We start from the raw sequence: 19,845 nt of genomic DNA, 5'->3' as shown, positions 1-19,845 counted from the left end.
AACTTCACCATTTGATCCCAACTTATCTATCTACCCCTGCTTATTACTGCCAAAAGGCCGACTTTGGCTTTAACAAGTCAAAAATGTCACTCATTCTTTTCCTTCAATAATAGAAGTTTGCAAGATGAGGTAACCATTATCAATATTTGCTCTCTTGGGCGTACCTCTTCCTTAAGGTTCACTATGAGCAACTTGAGAACGCAAGCATGTGTGGTCATCATATAATGAGGTTCTGGGGTATTCATATCATGGGATAATTGTCAAAAAAGTTATAAACCTATTGTACGGCGGCCAATTCTAAACATTTCAATCATACTAACTAGTATTCATCTCTGATGGGGATGCTAGCCGCCTACGTGGTGTGACTGACACTCACGTGACTTCATTGCTTAATTCAACTTCAGGCTCAACTTCAACATCAACTTCACCCTGGTTAGCACCCTCTGCTCCACTCCAAATTTCATCCTCAAAATCATCTACTATTTCAATATCAACTGTAGTTGTCCTTCCCCCCTTTACGATGTTCCATCTTTTTGTATGCAAGAGACTAAAGCCAAGAGACTCCTCGATTTTCCCTGCAAAGAAAAGGCAACATGCTTTAATATATATCTTGTTGTTAAGCAATATGAACTTGGCATGTCAGTTTTCCTTGAGAAAACGTGCTTAAGACCCAACGTGCCTTCATTATCAAACGTATATGCACTCTACTTAATCACTGCACCAAATTCAACACAATGTCTAATGTCTCTAACGATTGCAAATTTAAGCTCAAATTCACTGGTCAAGACTTGAGACTGCCAATTTAAATCCTACTAGCTAGTTCAAGGCGTTGTCTCGCTGCCTGTGGCTAACCTTACAACAAACATGACAACATTCAATTTACGTGCACTTGCCAGCGGATATGCTCTGACTCGAGACACAACAAGTAATTATCAAAGAGAGATTTGATTTCCCTACTGAATTACAGCTTAGTAATTGCTGTTAAAAAGCTAAATAAACCAAAAGGATTTTGTATTCACTGAGCAAATAAAACCAAGAGATTACGCTAAGAAATGTCGCAAATCTCAAACAACCAACCTCTAAATGTGAAAAATTAAGCATGTAAAGAAAGACCCATTAGATTTGAAGGTACAAATGCCTTTATATGCAGAGAGAAATCACAGAGGGCTACTTAAACCAAACAAAGCACGCATAACTTAGCTTACTTGAGAAAGAGGAGTGTGGAGAAAAATATGGGAAGATGATAACTTTTCTTTTCTTTTCCTTTCTTTTTTTCTTTTTCCTTTTTTCTTTTTCTCTCTTCCTTGTGGCCATCGCCGGCGACGTCCACTGGCCTCAGGCGAGGGCTGCCTTCGCCAGCGTCGGACGACCCTCGCCTGACGCCGGTGAGGCCCAAGGCAGCCCTCGCCACAACCCTTGCCCACTCAGATCCGGCGAGGGTCACCCTTGGCCTTGCCAGCCCAAGCGAGGGTTGCCCTTGCCGGCGTCGGGCGAGGCACCTCGCCTGGGCTGGCGAGGGTTGCGGCAAGGGCCGCCCTCGGCCTCGCCGGCGACGGGCGAGGGTCGCCTTCGCCGCCCTCGGCCTCGCTTGAGGCCGGCAGACATTGCCAGCGATGGCCACAAGAGGGAAGAGAGAAAAAGAAGAAAGGAAAAAGAAAAAAAAAAGGAAAAGAAAAGGACAAAATTGCCCCTATTCCGGAGCCGAAAATGTCTCACGCTCGCCGGCTGGCGAACATTTGGTCGCCCCGCGAGCTGGGGTCCTTATTTGAGACTGGTTTGAGCACTTTGGGTCCTTAATTGAGACATTGTCCACTTGAGGTCCCTTTTTGAGAAAAGAGACCCACTTTAGATCCTTAATTGAAATTTTCCCGTTTTTTCCCCCATGTAAAATACTTTTCAGCCAATAGATTATTTCCACATCATAATATTTATTTAAGATTCCGTTTGTTTCACGAAAAGTTAATGATTTAGAAAATATTTTCCTAAAAATAATCATTTGTATCGTTTGAAATAATTAGTAAATAAAATAGTTTTTTCATTATCGATAATAATTTATTTCTAAATATTTTTGTGGACGATTAAAATATTTTTTTATTCATTTTTATAAGTGATATAAGTGATCATTGTTAGGAAAATGTTTTCAAAATCATTTATTTTTCACAAAACAAACACACCCAAGAGAAGAATAATTTTGTTGAGAATATTGTTATATATATATACCATAATTGTTAGGACCATCACATGTAGTTTTTTTTATTCTGTTCTTATCTAGATGGTGAATCGGTGCCTCATTTTAACTTTGGCTATTACAAAAAAAACAAAATTTAACCGTAGACATTTCATAACAGCATTAACTATTTATTTTCATATTGTTATTAGGCAATAACAAAGTAAAATGTTTTATGTATAGATCGACTTTTAAGATTAAATTATGAAAGGTAAATGTTTATGAATAAAGTTAAATGTATATAGGTATACTCACATAAATAGAATTTCCTACGAATACATTAAAAAACGAACTAATGTGGAAAAGTAAATTGAAAGTTTTTTTTGCATCATAAGGAAATTAATAGTTTATGAAGAATTCAATCAGGAAACAATAATGTGTTTATCGGATTAATTTTTTTTTTTACCTTAGTTTGACAGAATGAACTAATTTGATAAGACCCAAACCAATTTGATAAAGAAAACCTAATTTTTGCAAAAGCAGAAGTATATTTATGGTCGTGCCTTTGGAAAAAACTATATATGAAACATAATTGATGTCAACGGGGCTATGGCGAACGAAAAATATGAACAACGACCGCTTCTAAATGCGTCGTACTAACAAAAGTTTGATTAAAAAGGTATTAATTGTATCATTTGCCAATAAGATAATGGTACTCCAATAATTTATTCTAAATTTTATTGAAATTGCTAATATTTTCAAAGGATTGTCAACAAATAAAAATCAAAGAAAAGTCCAATAAACTCAGAGAAGATACATTGACAAATTGATTTGGAAATATAAAGAACAAAAGTACAATTATTTGCATAAAAGAGAAGTTAACAAAATTACAAAAATAAGTTTTTCTTGAGTTAAATTCAGAAAAGGATAAAAAAAAAAGTAAAAAAAAGGGGAAAAATCATATAAAATCTTATACGTTGGAAGAAAGAAATGCAAACATTTGCGGTGCCTCGAAATTGCAAACCAACACCACCGGACTCTTCATGCCTGATCCTTCGATCAGTTTGGATCAAGAAGTGTTGCAGGGACGCAGCCCCTTTATCCTCAAGGTAGATAGAAATTCAATCTGTTTCACTTTTAAAAACAATCCGAATGCTCATACATACTCTCTCTACTCATTTATATCGATGAAGACAACAATCATGCAAGAAGTAAATATGCTAGGCATCGCTCTGCAAGGAGAAGTTGACAGTCGCATTATCCTTTCGTAGGACTTTTGAACCAGTACGCCGATTGCTTCAGGTATCGCTTCAATCCATTCCCGTAATCCACGAATGTGAGGCCGTATCGGGTTGTATAACCCTCCGCCCACTCGAAGTCGTCTAGGAAACTCCGCACAAAGTAACCTTTCACATTCACTCCTTCCCTGTCAATGATGAATTCGTGTATATATTGCTTTTTATCAAAATATCATCATTGTTACCACCGATCCATACCCATTATTGATATCGAACTACTTACTCGATAGCCTTGGAGAGATTTGAGAGATGCTGCAAAAAGTAACTTATTCTCAATCTATCTATCAGTGCATCTTCAGGCGACAACGATTTGTTATTTGCATCTGCCATTCCTGTGGTTGCACAAAACAGGGGTTAAAGAAAAATTACAAGGAGACCCCTCAACCCAAGCAAAGTTACTGTCACTGACATTGATACATGTATTACCATTCTCGGTCACATAAATGGTCGGATCCTCATAGTTTTTCTTCACGTAGAGCATCAACTCTCTGATACCCTTTGGGTATATGTACGGCCACTCGGCAGCAGTCTGCAATTTTGTTTAGTTAATTTCTATATCAGCATTATTCTTAGCATGCGATTAACGCATGAACATTGTATAGATTCTTTAAGGTGCTTGTGGTAGACACATTACCGGTTGGCCAATCGGAATGCCATCTTTCTCAGCTGGTAGCAACACAGATAACAAACAAAGTTAATTAGGCAATCAATGAAGAAGAACGCATGGGAGTAAATAACTTTTCCGAGGTATTATTGGATGAATTGATTGGGCAGTGGTAGTGCATGCTTACCGGTCAAATTACAATGACAATCGGTGGTGTAACTTAAGATTGAGAGTGGTGAAAGGGGTTGCGAATTCATCTACGTATCTTGCTGTGTAGTAATTTACCCCCATGTAGTCATGAGAACCTTTTAGCGCCTCTGACTGTGCTTCTGTGATTTTGGGTAATCGTTCACCAGCATATCTCCTCATCGATTTTTGGTAGTCACCATAGGTAATAGGATGAGCAAACCTTACGTCATCGGCACACAATGCACTTACTCATGTGACATAAAATTTCTGAGGAAGGGCAAAAATGACTCTTTCGTCGAGGTAAAATTGCTATTATGTGAAAATGCATATTTGGAACCATACTATGTTTAGTAGTCAGGATAAAATTCAAGACAGGATATTCTATCCTGTGTTTGGTACCTACCCAAGATAGGATAAAGTCGGATATAGGAAGAATATAGCCTCGATAAAATTATTCAATGAAGGAGGTAGGATAAAGGTAGATAGGATTTCTAATATCCATAATATGAATGTTACTTTTCTTGAATAACAAACTTGTTAAATTAATAAAATTTAAATAATATTTGAATATAAATAATATTTGAATTCTTATATAAAAAATTCAAAATAAAAAATAACAACAATTTCCTTTTTATTTATTTATATATTCAAAATTCTTTCTATCTTATGATATAAATTCCATATATAAAAATAAATATTTACTATTTATATTTATTACATGTTTTAGGTATATTAGTATAGTTTAATATTCAATAAAATTTTATTAGAGAATGATGGAAAGGGGAAAGAAGATAAAAAAGAAAAGAAATAAAAAAAAGATAGGGAAAAATAATAAATAAAATAAGCAATTAAATGACGTAGACAAGAGTGTCGTAAGAGATTCTTACCATCTCCATTTGTGCAATTTGTAGGTTATTTTCCAACGATATGTCGTTCATAGCAAATAGTGGACATGATAATATTGAAAACATCCGGTTTTATTTTCACAATTTACCAAACAATGTAGATGATATAGCAAATTTTTTGGATTTCATATCATATCTTATTCAGTCCTATCATAGCTAGAAAATCCAGATGACCAAACGCAATCTATGAGTACTAGGGGGAATAAAATTGTACGTACCTTCTGATAAATTAAATACTTACCATCCAAACTGAAAGTCAAGAGCTCTAGAGGCTGCCTTCCTACTGATGTTCGTCGAATGCCTTGGGGTCATCCAGAAACTTGCAATTACCATGCCTATTTTCCCATTTTGAGCGGCCTGATTGTGCATAATATACGAGGCAATTACCATGCATATTCAACTCAATAGTTTGCCAAAAGAAGGGGAAATCACCGAGATAGGTGTATATATACCTGATACTTGTCCCTGTACAGTTTCGTTGCTGACGAGATCAAATTTGACAAGTACCCACATTTAGAAGAAAATCTCGCAATAGGTGGCAACTAATATCACCTTCTTTACTGGACCTGAAATTTGGTAAGAAAAAAGAAATTCTCAGCTAAATTTCCAAATCGACTAAAGGATAAGGTCAAGGTCAAGCATATTATCATTAAATGGAAAAGATAATTTCCTTTTCTTACCTCTTTACTCATCAACTCATTCAGCAACTTGAATGAATATCTCAGTATATAAAGGTGCTACTCATTTCAACACCTCACTACACTAGCTCAAAACTCATTACGTGAGAGAGAGGTTAAGAACAGGTGGGGTGTATATGGCCATGGAGGTCACAGCATCCAAGAGAATGGGGTCGATGATGTTCATGGCGGTTCTGATACTGTCGTCTTCCATCGTAGCCGACGCACGCATATCTTGGAAATGTGCGTTGAAGTGTGCATTTTTCTGTGTCTTTGACCCCGATTCATTGCAATGCAGTGCGGACTGCATCAATCGTTGCTTAACAGGGCCCCCTACGTCTGCGACACTAGAGCATTGCGATGTCGGTTGTTTCTTGTCTACTTGCATGGACTATCATGCGGGTAATAATCTTCGCATCGAGAACGTAGCTTATTATCAAACTCACAAAACCAAGAAAGTTATTGTATAATCTTGTTTCTTTATCAATGTTTCGTTGTTATATTTTAATTACGAGAGATAGCCGCGTACTAAATTATTTCGTTTCTTGGACTTCGATATATGCTCTTGTTAAAAAAAAATCAACTTCAATCTTGATATAAGTAACATTTTTAATTTCTTGTTTCTTATTGGAACTCATGCAGACACCAAGAAAGTTGAAGTGGACGTGAAGAAAGTCAGAGCTTGTGCGGATTCATGCTCTCAGGGTTGCCAGAAGACCTATTCATTGCACTAAAGTTTTGGACTTTCATTTGAACAAAGGCAATTGATTGAGTTATGTAATAACTTTGTGGTTCCATTCCATGACTCATAAATATTACCTTATTTATTATCTGCTTGACCATGAGTGAAGTACATTTTAATGAATTTTTAGTTGTGAATTTTTATGAATTTTTAGTTGTGATAAGTTGAGTCCGTTCTTTATTATCCGGATTTAGATTAGGAGATATAATTACAAAAGCCAAGTGGACTCTGACTTCGACCCGATTATCGAACATAATGGAAACCGTGGCTTTAATAATTCCAGCTTGGCCTTGCTTATAGACGAGCTCCTGCGGATTCGCATGGGATGGGTCGCATAGGATTTGAACCCCTCCGGACAGATTTCCTGGGGGATAAAAAAGAGAAAAAAAAAACATAGAGCAATAAGTATAAGAGGGACGAAATCCTCATATATCGGTCATAGAATTAGCTTAAAATTTGGAGAAATGACGAGAAATTTCAGAAGTTCAGAGAGAATTAGACGAAATCTGGAGAGGTTATGGTTGGAGCGGCTGTGAGGAAGACAAAAATGAGAGCAGCAAAAGAAGTCCGGAATATTTTTCAAATGGACAGGTTTCTCCTTTTCCTTCGAGTCCTCGAAATGGACGGAACAGGTGTTTTTGTCCCTTAAATTCAATTGTTCCTCAATTGAATGCAACTTTTATCTATCATTCACCAGACATTTAAATTATTTAGCAAAAACCCTTGAGGTTATATCATTGCTGGCCAACAGACTTTATAGCGTGGTATTGTTGACACCTAAATTTTGGTTACTCAATTTACTCCATTCATTACATTAAAAAAAAAAAAAGGGATCGAGTTTGACTTGTAAACAAAAATATTAATATTGTGTTGAATTTAGGCATTCTAAAGCATGTGCGCATTGAATAATTTCATTGACCCGGTGGTGGATTGTGTAGCTGAATTCCACGTCTGCCCTGCATTGGTCATCTAAGTTGGGAAAGTACAAGGAATTTCGGCAAAGTCCAAGATGGGAAATTTAGCTCGTGGAAAGATTCTGGGGCGAAGCAAAAAGGAAAACATGGGCTAAATATATATGATTCTTGGCAAGGAAGGTGGGCACGTGATTGGGGCAATCGTCTCCGGAAGGCAAAGATAATATGCACCGTTAAGGACGAAAATCGATGAGAAAAATCTGGCCGTAATTGAAGACAATATTCTCGACAAGAATCCGGAAAGAGGAAGCAGATTCGGGCAATATTCAGCCATACTCTCGTCCAAGAAAGGGGCACAGAGAACGGCAGGAATATCGGAGAAAGGGAGAGCTCAATCGGGCACACATCAAGCTTCTTGGAAAGAAATCAAGAAGAAATGGCTTAATATGGAAAAGGATATACGCGCACATTGAAGGGGATTTAAATTCCAGCTCATTTCCGTGTATATTCGGAGAAAGGGATGTAAGTGTTTTTTTATGCGGGCTAGATTAATTGAGATTAAAATTTACTGTTTTACGGGTTGGTTTGATAAGGTAAGATATAAAAAATTTAATTAGTTTAATGTGGGGTTGGCTGGTGTGGATCTGTGACGAGAGGGTTTGTGACTGAAAATTGCAAAAATAACCTCAAATAAGGAGCCGTCGCATAATGCAATTCGTGAGCGGCAGTCTCATTGAGCTAGTGATACACAGGACAATAAAGGAGAAGCACTTGAGTTGTTGCTATTCATGTAAGATCAAATCAATTCTATGTAAATCAAACCCTAATATTTGCATAAACATCATACCCAAAATCTTAGAGCAAGATGGTTTTCACAATATCATAATAGATGAGACGCATACCTTGATCTATGATGATTTCTTGTGAATAAATCAACTGTAGATGAGCCCCAAAGGGGCTTTCAAATCCATTGCACTAAAGTTTGTACATTTTTATGTTTGTCAATTTTTAGTTGTTTGTGGGAATAATTGCCAAACACCCAAAATTTTTCCCAAGGGGCTTTGGGCCCTAAAGGGGCTTTCAAAATACTTAACCAAACGTACCCGTAATTCATTTCCATGTGCAAGAAGAAACCCAGTTGCACTAGGAAAGTGATTTTCCTTTAAGAAAATGGTGTCTGCAGTGGGAATAATCAAAGGCACGTATGATGTAGGAACTGAAGAATTTCCCAATGCGTCCTACGGATGTGTTGATGTCTGAGACGTTGGACAAGCACACATTTAAGCTCTTGAAAATCCTTTAGCTAGCGGCAGATATTGTGTAGTTGGAGGAGCAATGCACCGTCGCGACGCCTCGAAGATCTTGCGCCATCTTTATCCCACATTGCACCTCCCAGAAAAGTAAGTTCCCATTTTTGTTCCAGTCCATAGATTAAAAAGGTAACTTTTTCTCTTATGAGCAACTCGAGAAGTGGTCTTAAGTCGAGCATATACCCTAACGTTCGCCAATGCTGCATGAATCATGCATTTTGAACACAGATGTGAAGACGACAAACCTGCTGTGTCGGCTTCATAGGATATCAAGGGAAAAAGTAGAAGGTAGGGCGTGAATTTCTTATTTCTTGGAAGTTAGCCTAAGAGACACTGTTGAAAGCCTCAAGGAGAAAGGTTTCCTCTCTTTTTGAACTTTTCCTTTGGAGGTCGGCCTAAGCGACAGCGATAGGAACCTCAAGGGCGAAGGCGGAGCCTCTCTATCTAAGCTTTTCTCAATCAACGACGACGCTGACTTTGTAGTCGAACTTGAAAGGTTGCTGATAATGTATTCTATTTTTCGTCTAGTTACCGTCATCGGGCCGTGGATGGTGTTGCGTTCACTTGTTGAATAGAGATTTCCATCTCTAAACTTGAAAGATGATGCAACGCTAAATGACTATCCTACGAGTACTGTTGTCTGGCTCAATTTGTGAATATCTGCAGCGGTGTAAGTTCTCCTGAGTTAGGGTCAAGCTATATGTCTAGGAGCGGGTCAATGACCGTGGTGGCTTGGTGATTGTACGAGAATTTTGTTATATTATTCAATAACAATATCGGGATAAATGAGTGTGCTGACATTGGAAGGATTTTATTACAGAGCACGAAAATGAGCGCAAAGAGCCAAAATGTCTTCATATATTCACATAACGGTTGCACAATCAACAACTGTTTTATCCCGGATGACTTTTCCACCGATCGCAGCAACCGTCCTGTAGTAGCAACCTACCCTTTCATCCTTATAACTCAGTCGTTGCTTTGTTAATATATATAAACAAAGGAGAAGAATTGAAAAAAGAGCAAGAAAAGCTGTCGAGTGTCCATCCACGGATCCACCCGCCCGCAAAAGGCGAGCTTCCATTTTTAATATATATATAAGGGAGGAGAGATGGTCTCAAATTGGCTTTTGTTCGAAGTTGACTGTTCAAGACTTCAAGGTCTAATGAGCATCTCTCTCTCTCTCTATTCTCTCCACCGTCCCCCATAACAGCACGCGAGGAGGTGGCGGAGGAGGAGCGAACGGGAGAGAGAAGAGAGAAGAGCGCGTGTCGGCCTCTGATAGACCGACCAACCACGTCGAATGAGATTATCCGAGTGAGTGACTGACTGGTAATAACACTAGTAACTAATAACACTGTCAAATAACGCGCTCTTATCGGTCTCCCGCAGAGAGAGAAATAGAGAGAGGAGAAGATGAAGTACGATGAGAAGAAAGGGAGCGGCGGCGGAGGAGGAGGAGGAGGGATAGTGGAGGTGAATCCGAAGCCGAAGAAGGGGGTGGCGTCCAAGGTGGTGGACTACATTAAGAAGCTGATTGTGAAGTTGATGTACGACTCTTCTCGGCCTCACCACTATCTCTCCGGCAACTTCGCTCCTGTTCCCGACGAGACCCCTACCGTCACCGACCTCCCTGTCCTCGACCATCTCCCTGTAATTTGCTCCCCGCCTTCATTCTCGTGTTTCCTTGGCAAAGTGTGTTCGTCGCTCTTATCTATTTTATCGTCGATTTTATGGAGTGTGTAAATCGTGCTCTTTTAGGATTGCTTGAATGGAGAATTCGTTCGGGTGGGCCCCAATCCCAAGTTTGCCCCTGTCGCCGGATACCACTGGTACCCTCTCTCTTTGCCCGGTTTCGTTCTTGATGAAACTCTCTGGTTCGGTTTAACAAGGGGCTTGATACACGGTTCTATTAACTGGGTTCTGTTTTGTTTTTTTCCCTTCCGTGCAGGTTTGATGGAGATGGGTGCGTATTCTTGAGCCTGCCCGATTCCGCATTAGCTGATGCACTTCTAGTTCATAACGAGTTTCGCTAAGTAGAGAAATGACAGTCACCGTTTAGTTCGAATTCACAATCGTTCAGAGTTAGACTAGGGTGTGCATTCGTTTGGACTTGTTCAGAGTTAGACTAGGGAGTATTGTGGATCTATCCGATTACCTGTTTCCTCAAATTTAGCACCTGTCTGCTCTAATTCAGTGTTTTAGCATATGTGAATGAATGGTCACTGAATCAGTTACCTTGTTCTTCTTTTTTTGGCCCGCCCTTTTTTCTACCATGCAGCATGGTTCATGGCATGCGGATAAAATATGGCAAAGCTACTTACGTCTCTCACTATGTGAGGACGTCGAGACTCAAGCAAGAGGAGTACTTTGGAGGATCTAAATTTTTGAAGGTATGTTCACGAGGAGCAGAGACACAAGTTTGTCATGTTGCACGATAGAGTTAATATCTCAGTTCGATTGGTTGTTGAAACTTCAAAGCATGTGGCATACTCTCTTTGAATCGTGAATGTATCAACACTTTTTGGCCAAAATGAAAACCATGTGTCGGCACATCTCCATTGCAATGCAGATGGAAGATTCTAATGTCAGTCGACAATCATCCTCAGTTGTTCTGAGTGGCCTCAAATTTAGCTTGAGGATTTTGGAATGAACAAAACATCAATTTCCTTATGAAGTGACAAAAGCTATGTATACAGGAGTCCATCGTGGGCATCGATTTTTATTTGTCGCTAGGCAAAAGATGTGCTAGGATTTTTTCTGTAGACGTTCGCTTCCTTAGTATTATTCATTGTTTATCTAACTCCCAATTTGCAGATTGGAGACCTCAAAGGGCTTTTTGGTTTACTCATGGTCAATATGCAAATGTTGAGAGCAAAACTGAAAATACTAGATGTTTCATATGGAACAGGGACAGGTAGGGCTTTTAAACTCCGAGACCCGTGCATTGCTCTTAAAACCTTTTAGTAACTTGAGGAGGACCTCTTAAGACTGTTTTTTTAGCAGTTTCGAGCATGATATGATAAGCATTAAATATTCAAATGTGAAAAAGGTGCAATATGTGGTGGGCTTCTATGCATATGTTAGTTGATTCTTCTGGATGACGGCTTATGTAATTTAATTCAATGTTGACTCTTTGAGACCTAGCAAAAGAAAACAGTTGAGACTGTCCTAAGCACTCAAGGAATGTCCACGAGCCATCATCATATGTCCATGGTTATTGCCAATTCTATCTTGGCGATCAAATAAAAAACATCTCTGTACGATACAATGCATTATCGTCTTTCCTGATCGAGAGACACATATAGAGCCTTGCTTGGAGCCATATCCATACAATTATGCCTAGTTCGGGACTTCCATGCAGTTTTCTGTAAGATATATGAAAATTAACTGCTTTATTCTCGATTCCAGGCAATACTGCACTCATATATCAGCATGGAAAACTCTTGGCGCTTTCAGAGGCCGATAAACCTTGTAAAACTCCAAGTTCTCTGTGCTCTTCCTCCTTTTGGTGACCTTTATTAGTTTATAGTGGGGAGCTAAAGTTTGTGATTCTGTGCAGATGTCCTCAAGGTTTTGGAAGATGGCGACTGGCAGACTCTTGGAATGCTTGATTATGATAAGAGACTTGCTCATTCTTTTACAGCCCATCCGAAGGTCGATCCTTTCACAGGTAATTCCAAGCTCCTAACATTCCAATCAGTTTGTTCTATTCAGGGAAAATGCTGTAACTTATGATTGTTGGTGCAGGAGAGATGTTCACCTTTGGCTATTCGCATACACCGCCATATATCACCTACAGGGTTATTTCAAAAGATGGATTCATGCATGATCCAGTACCAATTACCATTTCAGATCCCATCATGATGCATGACTTTGCCATTATAGAGAATTATGCAACTTTCATGGATCTTCCTCTTTATTTCAGGCCCAAGGTATGGTAACATATAAGTACAAAAGCTTTATGAGAATCACTACTCAGACTAAAGCCAATTACAGCAGATAATGGGTCTCGGATGAAACTTTGAAATTCTTAAAATGAGAGCAAATTATTGACCTAAACTCTCTGGATTCTATTCAAATATCAGGGGAGAGTATTGCTGATCACAATAGTTATGTCATCTTTTTCATCTTAAATTTTATTTGATGTTCCTAATGCCCCACCTCAAATTGCTATACTGTTTGTATGATACAGGCCATATATTGTTTACCATATAAAATGATCATGACTGTATGTTCTCCGATTATGTTGACAGGAAATGGTTAAAGATAACAAGCTAATATTTACATTTGATGCAACCAAAAAATCTCGCTTTGGGGTACTTACGCGATATGCAAAGAACGAGCTTCAAATCAGATGGTTTGAGCTTCCAAACTGCTTCATTTTTCACAATGGTGCGTCTTCTTGACCATCCTTGTTTTTTATAGTGAGATAAACTTTATAGGCCATTCTTGTTTGTCAGGAGCCATAGATCTTGGGTTGATTTTTGTACTGCATGAGGAAAAGTTTGGATAGTATGCTCACGGGCTTTTGAGTCAGTTAATTTGACATTTAGATATTCAAAGGCATCTTGTCTTCATCTTCTACTTTTTCAATGATTCCTTTGAGCTTTGAAAATTCTGGCAATAACTTGCACGTTGTAGTAGCGCAATGGTGGTGAGGAGTTTATTAGTTAGGCTATTGAAACTTCTATTCTGGCCAAGTTTTTCCTTGTACTGTTGTTATTTTGCCACTGGCATGAGCAACGTTGTATATTTTATGGTGTTTTGCTGCTATCAGTAAATCCAGTAGTTTATTAATACCGTAACTCTGGTTTTCCCTTCTCCTTAATGACTAAATTGGCTGTTTACTTCCAGCCAATGCATGGGAGGAGGAAGATGAAGTTGTTTTGATTACTTGCCGCCTTGAGAATCCTGATCTGGACATGGTCAATGGGACTGTTAAGGAAAAGCTCGAGAATTTCACAGATGAACTGTAAGAAAAACTGTGATCTGATTATGCCCTGCCAAATGCTCTTTTTAAATTCCGACGTTTTAAAAAAATTTCGACTGTTTTTTTTCTTTTTGTCAACCAGGTATGAAATGAGATTCAACATGAAAACTGGCCTGGCTTCACAAAAGAAGCTGTCAGCACCTGTGGTTGATTTTCCGAGGATAAATGAGTGCTACACCGGCAGGTGTCGCTTTAATTCAGGTCCATGAATGGTTGTATAAGGAAAATTTTATTTTGGATGTACAAAGCTACACGAATGTTTGCAAAGAGCGAAAAAATGCTGAAGGGCCATTACCGCAACCTGAGGTCAAGAAATCCTATATCTGCTATTAATCATTGTGGAAAATCTTATCATTATTTTGTCAGTCAGTGTTTTTTCATTTTTGTATTTCTTACTTGAGCCATCTTTTGAGTGCCTAGGAAACAAAGGTATGTGTACGGAACCATTCTGGACAGCATTGCAAAGGTTGCTGGAATTGTGAAATTTGATCTGCACGCTGAGCCAGAGGAAGGAAAAAAGAAGATTGAGGTCGGTGGAAATGTTCAAGGTGTGTTTGACCTGGGACCAGGTAGATTTGGTTCTGAAGCTATTTTTGTCCCTCGAGAGCCTGGCATCACTCCTGAAGAAGATGATGGGTGTCTGATATTCTTCGTACATGATGAGAACACGGTATTCTGCTCATCCTTTTCTCACCATTGATTTAGTTAATCATTGGACCTCCCGCTCTTTTGGCAAATCTCACTGGTGCTGCACTGCAAGAAAACGGTGAACACTATAGTTCAAGGAGGATGATGAGAACATGGAGTGATGTTTGTTCAATAAATGTGCAGGAAGTCGGCAGTAAATGTAATTGATGCGAAAAACATGTCATCTGATCCTGTTGCTGTTGTTGAATTACCCCACAGGGTTCCTTATGGCTTCCATGCCTTCTTCGTGTCTGAGGTTAGTAAGTTTTTCCAGTTTCTTAGTATAATTTCTGCTTCCAAATGTTACCGCTCTCTTTCTGGCCAATGTCTATTAGCTTATACAGTGAACTTGATGACCTCATGTAGAAGTCAATAGGTGGAGCGGTCAAATCCGCTCAAATAGAAGAAGAACATGAACACATGAAGTGTTGTCATTTTCTCCATTTAATGTGGTGTTTCCTTGCCCATTCAAATTCAAATGCAAGAAGGATGAAGAAAATAGATGACTAGCGCGTAGGTGGAATTTAGCGGGGACCATTTCGACTCTACACAATTTAAATATTTCTATAATGTCAGATTGTGAGTGAGCGAACTTCACTAGGGTAATGAGTCTCTTTGTTTGACCACTGCACAGTTCTCATTCAGATATGTTGATAAACTTTTTCTATCTTCATTGCCATTGCATCTGATTCTCCGGGCTTTAATTTGATTTTTAACTTTTGCCTGTTACGTCTATGCATGGATTTGGGGCAGGTCGTCCGGGAAATACAACACTTGAGAACCGGAGTTACTGTTACTACGGAGGATGGTTGTGTCTTACGCGATTCTGTCTGTTAGCATTGGGGCTCTCCAAAGTGACCTCATCTCGTTCAGGCCATCAATGCCCGCAACACATCTCCCTTCATTCTTATTTCTCTCACTATCTTCCTTTTCTATCCCCAATTTTTGAAAAGTCCATAGAGTGCACTGAAATCACATGAATAATATTGAAAAACTAGTACAATCGGAATTATTGCGCCTTACAATTAATACGTGAAAGTTCCTAACAAGATTCTAATAACTACTGTGAAACACTTTAGCGCAAAGTGCTGCTTTTGATTGATTGAATGAACTTGTAAATACACTGAAAAAGATCTCTTGGTTGTAATGTCGTCCATGTTTTCCCTTGCATTTACTGGGTCTCGACCATGTAATTTATCCAATTGCTCTACGAAAGTAGTTAATAGTCATAGAAGACTCCCCATGATGAGTGCCCCTACAAGAGTGAGTTTTCTGGGTTGCGTTCTTGATATTCAAGCTGTGGCCCACATATTTATTTCAATCATCAAGTTAATTATCAGTATTGAAAGCCTCGCAAGCTATCTTACATATTAAATTGACCTCACTCGCAGTCGCTGTCCCCGGTAGTAAGACGCAGATTTTCGAGGTGGCCTTTCCTTTGAACAAGGCAAATGCCACGGTTGCATGACCACAGATAGTTACTAACAACCGTGCTTTCTAAATGGGTGCTGTGCTTTGGTGGCTGTGGACTTTTCGCTTTGGCACACCTCGATTATGGAGATTTCAATATTCCCGGAATCCAATTGCATGTGGTGACAGCTGTTTGCACTATATGCCAATTGGAATGTTGGGTACTTTAGTACATACCGTGGAATTCTCTGTTTCTCCAGAGGTTAGAAGACTAGCAATATAAATGTCTCATCCTGGACCTTTCCTTGATTTATGCCTATGAGGGCTTCATGTTTTCGGTTCAGATAGTAGCCAGAACCAACTGCACCACTGTTATTGATTCCAATAGAATCGTTTTATCGTGATAGAATTCAGGACCTACGAATCCTTGGATGTTATCTTGTGCCAACACGCTTGCTGTTCTTTAGGATTAAATATAAAAGTTACTACTGCGCGTATCCATTTGAAAATTTATATCTTTAACGATGTCTAGAGGATTAAGCAACAATTATGATTACGGGTTCTCTTTGTTGGTGGTCCTCAAAGGAAGCTGAGTGATGTTTGATCTATTGTCCATTTTACTTGGTCCGATGAAGTAGCACTAATTTGGAAAATAATGCTCAACAGAGATGGAAGATGGAGGCGATAGAGAAGCTTGACGTGATGGTTTACACGAAAATGTTCCTGAAGTTTCCGTATAAGTTCTGGCCTTGTGGACCCGAGAAAGAGTTCTTCATATATGCACACGAACGGAGAGGTTATTACACATTCTGGCAGGTTTGTTAACAAAACTTTTGTAGCCAGCTAATAGTTTTTCTTTCTTCTTCCGGTTTTCTTGGCCCTAAGAGTTTTCTCTCGTGGGGAATTGAGTGCTTCCTGATGTCATCCTCCGGGGATCTTAGAAAGTGTGAAAAAACTGTACCCAATATTATGAAGTTAACATGTTTGGTGTTGTTAACAAGCAGTATACTGGACTACTTCTCAAGCATCAATAAGGTGAACTTCAAAAAAAGAAAAAATCCTATTTTAATGGAAAAGAGTCGATTATGCTATTTTTTAATTATCGTTCTGCTGGGTCCCGAGCCACTGAATAATTTTTTTTGTCAGACAAGCCACTGTATTTATATAAGCTACGCTTTTTGCATAAGAAAGAGTGGTATTATTGTCTAGAGTAGTATTTGATACCACGTTATTCTCTAATTCACGGTTGGCTGGAAAAATATGGTGTCTTTTATTTATTAGGGCTCGTTCATCGATGGAAAGTTCACTGTCTCGGAAAGCTGGAACTACTTCATTTTGATGATACTGAATACGTGTGCATTGGCTCTTCTGCTATTCATGTAGTTAGTTTTCTGTATTAAGACCCATGATTTCATACCCAGCCTTTTTGTTTGCAAATGTTAGAAGTGGTTTATATGTATTTCTCTTCAAGGGTGTAGAGGAGTCCGTCATATGCGTGGCATTATATCTATTCATCACTACACCTTACTGTGATGCTGATTCCTCTATATAATATAGCTGCCATCTACAATCATTAAATAGTCAAGAGCTTATTATACTTTGAGTTGCGTAAAGTCGTTGGCTGGAGGGGGATGTTCATGATGTTTTTGTCATTTTCTGAAAGCTGGCGGTATTAGCTGCACTCTGGGATTAAGTTACAATTGCAGCCAATTTGTTTAATTATGAGGTATCGATATTAAGTACGGCCATCAGTTTTCAAACCTATAAGATTGTAATATCTTCATTACTTCAATTGGGAGAACACTATAAAATGTTATCTGCCACACTTGGCCTCTGATGGAAGATTTGGGGATCTCACCGTCCTCATTACGTTTCGATACTCTAATTTGCTTTGATGTGGAATCTCGAGCAATATTTTAATCGACTGTATAATGCGTCGAGGGGAACTCATCTGATAAAGATGATCGTGTTGTTTATCTCTGGGCACGTCATCAGCACATGGAGAATGCATACCCTGGTTCCAATATTCTGGTTGTGACATTGACAAATGGAGAATCAAAGCGTGTGGAGAATCAATCTGACGAAGAGACACTGAAAGAGGCTATGGAGGTGCTTAGGGACATGTTTGGGCCCAATATACCTAATGCCACTGATATACTCGTGCCCCGCTGGCGGAATAACAGGTTCCAGCGTGGCAGCTGCAGCAACTACCCCGCCATTTTTAATCATCAGGTCGTTCAAAACATTAAGGTAGGTGCTTATCTTACCTTCAAATATTACGAATCCCGCATGTTCCTGTTTTCATGTTTATATTTTGATCAGTATAATTCTCACTTCTGGATATCCAAGCTTAGACAAGTTGTCATTTATGGCTTGACAAAAGATGTATGTCTTTCTGAATCAATCCCTTAGGGGTTAATTTCTATGTGAAATATCTAGCAGCTTTAGATTCTTTTACATTTACTATGTCCTAGGAGAAGCAACTAGAATGAGGTTTATTTTTTCTTTTGTTGTTCCGAGGCAACTAGAAATTTGTTGGTGCTAGCGCTTCTTCTTGAAATAGCTTGAGCTGTACCTGTAATTGAAGCAGATTTTCTGTATGTTCTCAGGCACCGGTAGGACGCTTCTTTTTCACTGGTGAACACACAAGTGAGAGATTCAATGGTTATGTACATGGTGGATACCTTGCAGGTAGTATATGAATTTCATTCTGGAATTGAGTGAATATCTTGACAGAGACAATTAAGACGTGGCTCGTGACATGTTGTCTCTGATGATGAAACAGGCAGAGACACGGGTAAAGCTTTGTTGGAGGAGATGAGGAAGGAGAAGGAAAGGAATAGCCAGAATCAGTCGTTTTTGTTAGAGCCCTTGTTAGCATCGACTTTAACACAGACAGATTCATCAGTCTCTAGAAGCGTACAACATAAATCTGATATCCCTAAACATTTGCATCTCAGAGGCAAGCTAAGCATTCCATGACCCATCTTATGACTAGATGGGCCTGCTGAGACTAGCACTGTATCTCCTCGATCGACAATCATGAGGATACAATCAATGACGGAGAAGGCCAGGGAGGTATTGACAGTGATGGAAGCCCCCCGATAGCATAGAAGTAGTTGCCAGAAGATGCAGACGATAAAGACAGCGAATTATACATATTCAATGGAATTGGTTTGAGGGGGGGTATACATGAGAATAGGGGGGTCATTGGATGAAAAATGTCAAGTTAGAAGATGAAGTAAATGGTTAATTATATCAACGTTGACCATCATATCATTAGTTTATTGATGTTCAACAATGAGCAAGGCTGATGCCCTAACATGACTATTTAACAACCTCTTAATTATGTGGCATCAATCGATTCTCAGTAGTTTTGGAAGTCAACTCACAACCGTTGGTAATACCGTCAGCCAGCTTACAAACGGTTTCAACATGCTCAGCATAAAAATATGGTTTTGACTTCTTGATCAGATGCTTTTACCGTGTCTGCAGAAAAACTACCCACCCCTAATGTCCAAAATCTCTTTCGACTTGAAAGACCGAAGCACAGTACCTGGTACTGGACATACTAGGTGTCCCACAAATAGCACAAAGTGACGGGGGCTGGCTTTGGACATCCAGCTGAAATGTAGTGTTGCGATTGTGAGGTTTTCAAGTTGCAGAAATGAATGATTTATGCAACATCATTGCCTTTTAGAGCAAAACTGTCGAATTGTACTTGTTACGACCAAACAATGTAAGCACAGAGTATAGACCGTGACATCATACGAGCATAACAATCCACTGAATCACACATTCTGTTGCTAAAGGAACAAAAGGATTTTATTAGATTTAGAACATCTTTAATCAAGTCAACTGGTAAAGACACAGATTTCAGGTCATGCCTTTCTAGGAAGAGAAGCTTCTCTACGGGCTGACACTGAAAGTTACAGAGAATGGTTAACTAGAT

The 19,845-nt window shown here is 39.0% G+C and overlaps 1 protein-coding gene and 1 pseudogene across 1 annotated transcript; one reads left to right on the top strand and one right to left on the bottom strand.

The window, feature by feature from the left end:
* Positions 1–3,244: 3,244 nt before the first annotated feature.
* LOC115684816 (beta-glucosidase 17-like) lies at positions 3,245–6,054 on the bottom strand (annotated as a pseudogene).
* A 4,157-nt stretch (positions 6,055–10,211) lies between these two features.
* Positions 10,212–19,104, top strand: LOC115684815 (carotenoid 9,10(9',10')-cleavage dioxygenase 1-like). Its single transcript, XM_030609697.2, has 17 exons — positions 10,212–10,456; positions 10,565–10,635; positions 10,755–10,769; positions 11,085–11,196; positions 11,621–11,720; positions 12,215–12,277; positions 12,366–12,476; positions 12,554–12,738; positions 13,060–13,198; positions 13,661–13,778; positions 13,879–13,980; positions 14,217–14,467; positions 14,627–14,739; positions 16,560–16,709; positions 17,889–18,143; positions 18,503–18,584; positions 18,679–19,104. Exons 1-17 carry the CDS (start codon positions 10,220–10,222, stop codon positions 18,873–18,875), a joined length of 2,301 nt encoding a protein of 766 aa, XP_030465557.2. The 5' UTR covers positions 10,212–10,219; the 3' UTR covers positions 18,876–19,104.
* Positions 19,105–19,845: the final 741 nt, after the last annotated feature.

This window comes from Syzygium oleosum, unplaced genomic scaffold (genome assembly GCF_021117445.2).
Source record: "Syzygium oleosum isolate NSW1041296 unplaced genomic scaffold, Sole_v2.1 Sole_v2.02, whole genome shotgun sequence".
Lineage (NCBI taxonomy): Eukaryota > Viridiplantae > Streptophyta > Magnoliopsida > Myrtales > Myrtaceae > Syzygium > Syzygium oleosum.
Note: the sequence above shows the minus strand (reverse complement) of the source record. Positions and strands in the feature narration are given on the sequence as shown.

What these genes read in the sequence shown, in the direction of transcription:
- LOC115684815 (XM_030609697.2), top strand. Translation starts at nt 10,220, where the DNA reads ATGAAGTACGATGAGAAGAAAGGGAGCGGCGGCGGAGGAGGAGGAGGA. An exon ending in CTGCTTCATTTTTCACAATG is followed by an intron (nt 13,199 to 13,660) that starts GTGCGTCTTCTT and finishes GTTTACTTCCAG; the next exon opens with CCAATGCATGGGAGGAGGAA. An exon ending in CGTACATGATGAGAACACGG is followed by an intron (nt 14,468 to 14,626) that starts TATTCTGCTCAT and finishes AATAAATGTGCA; the next exon opens with GGAAGTCGGCAGTAAATGTA.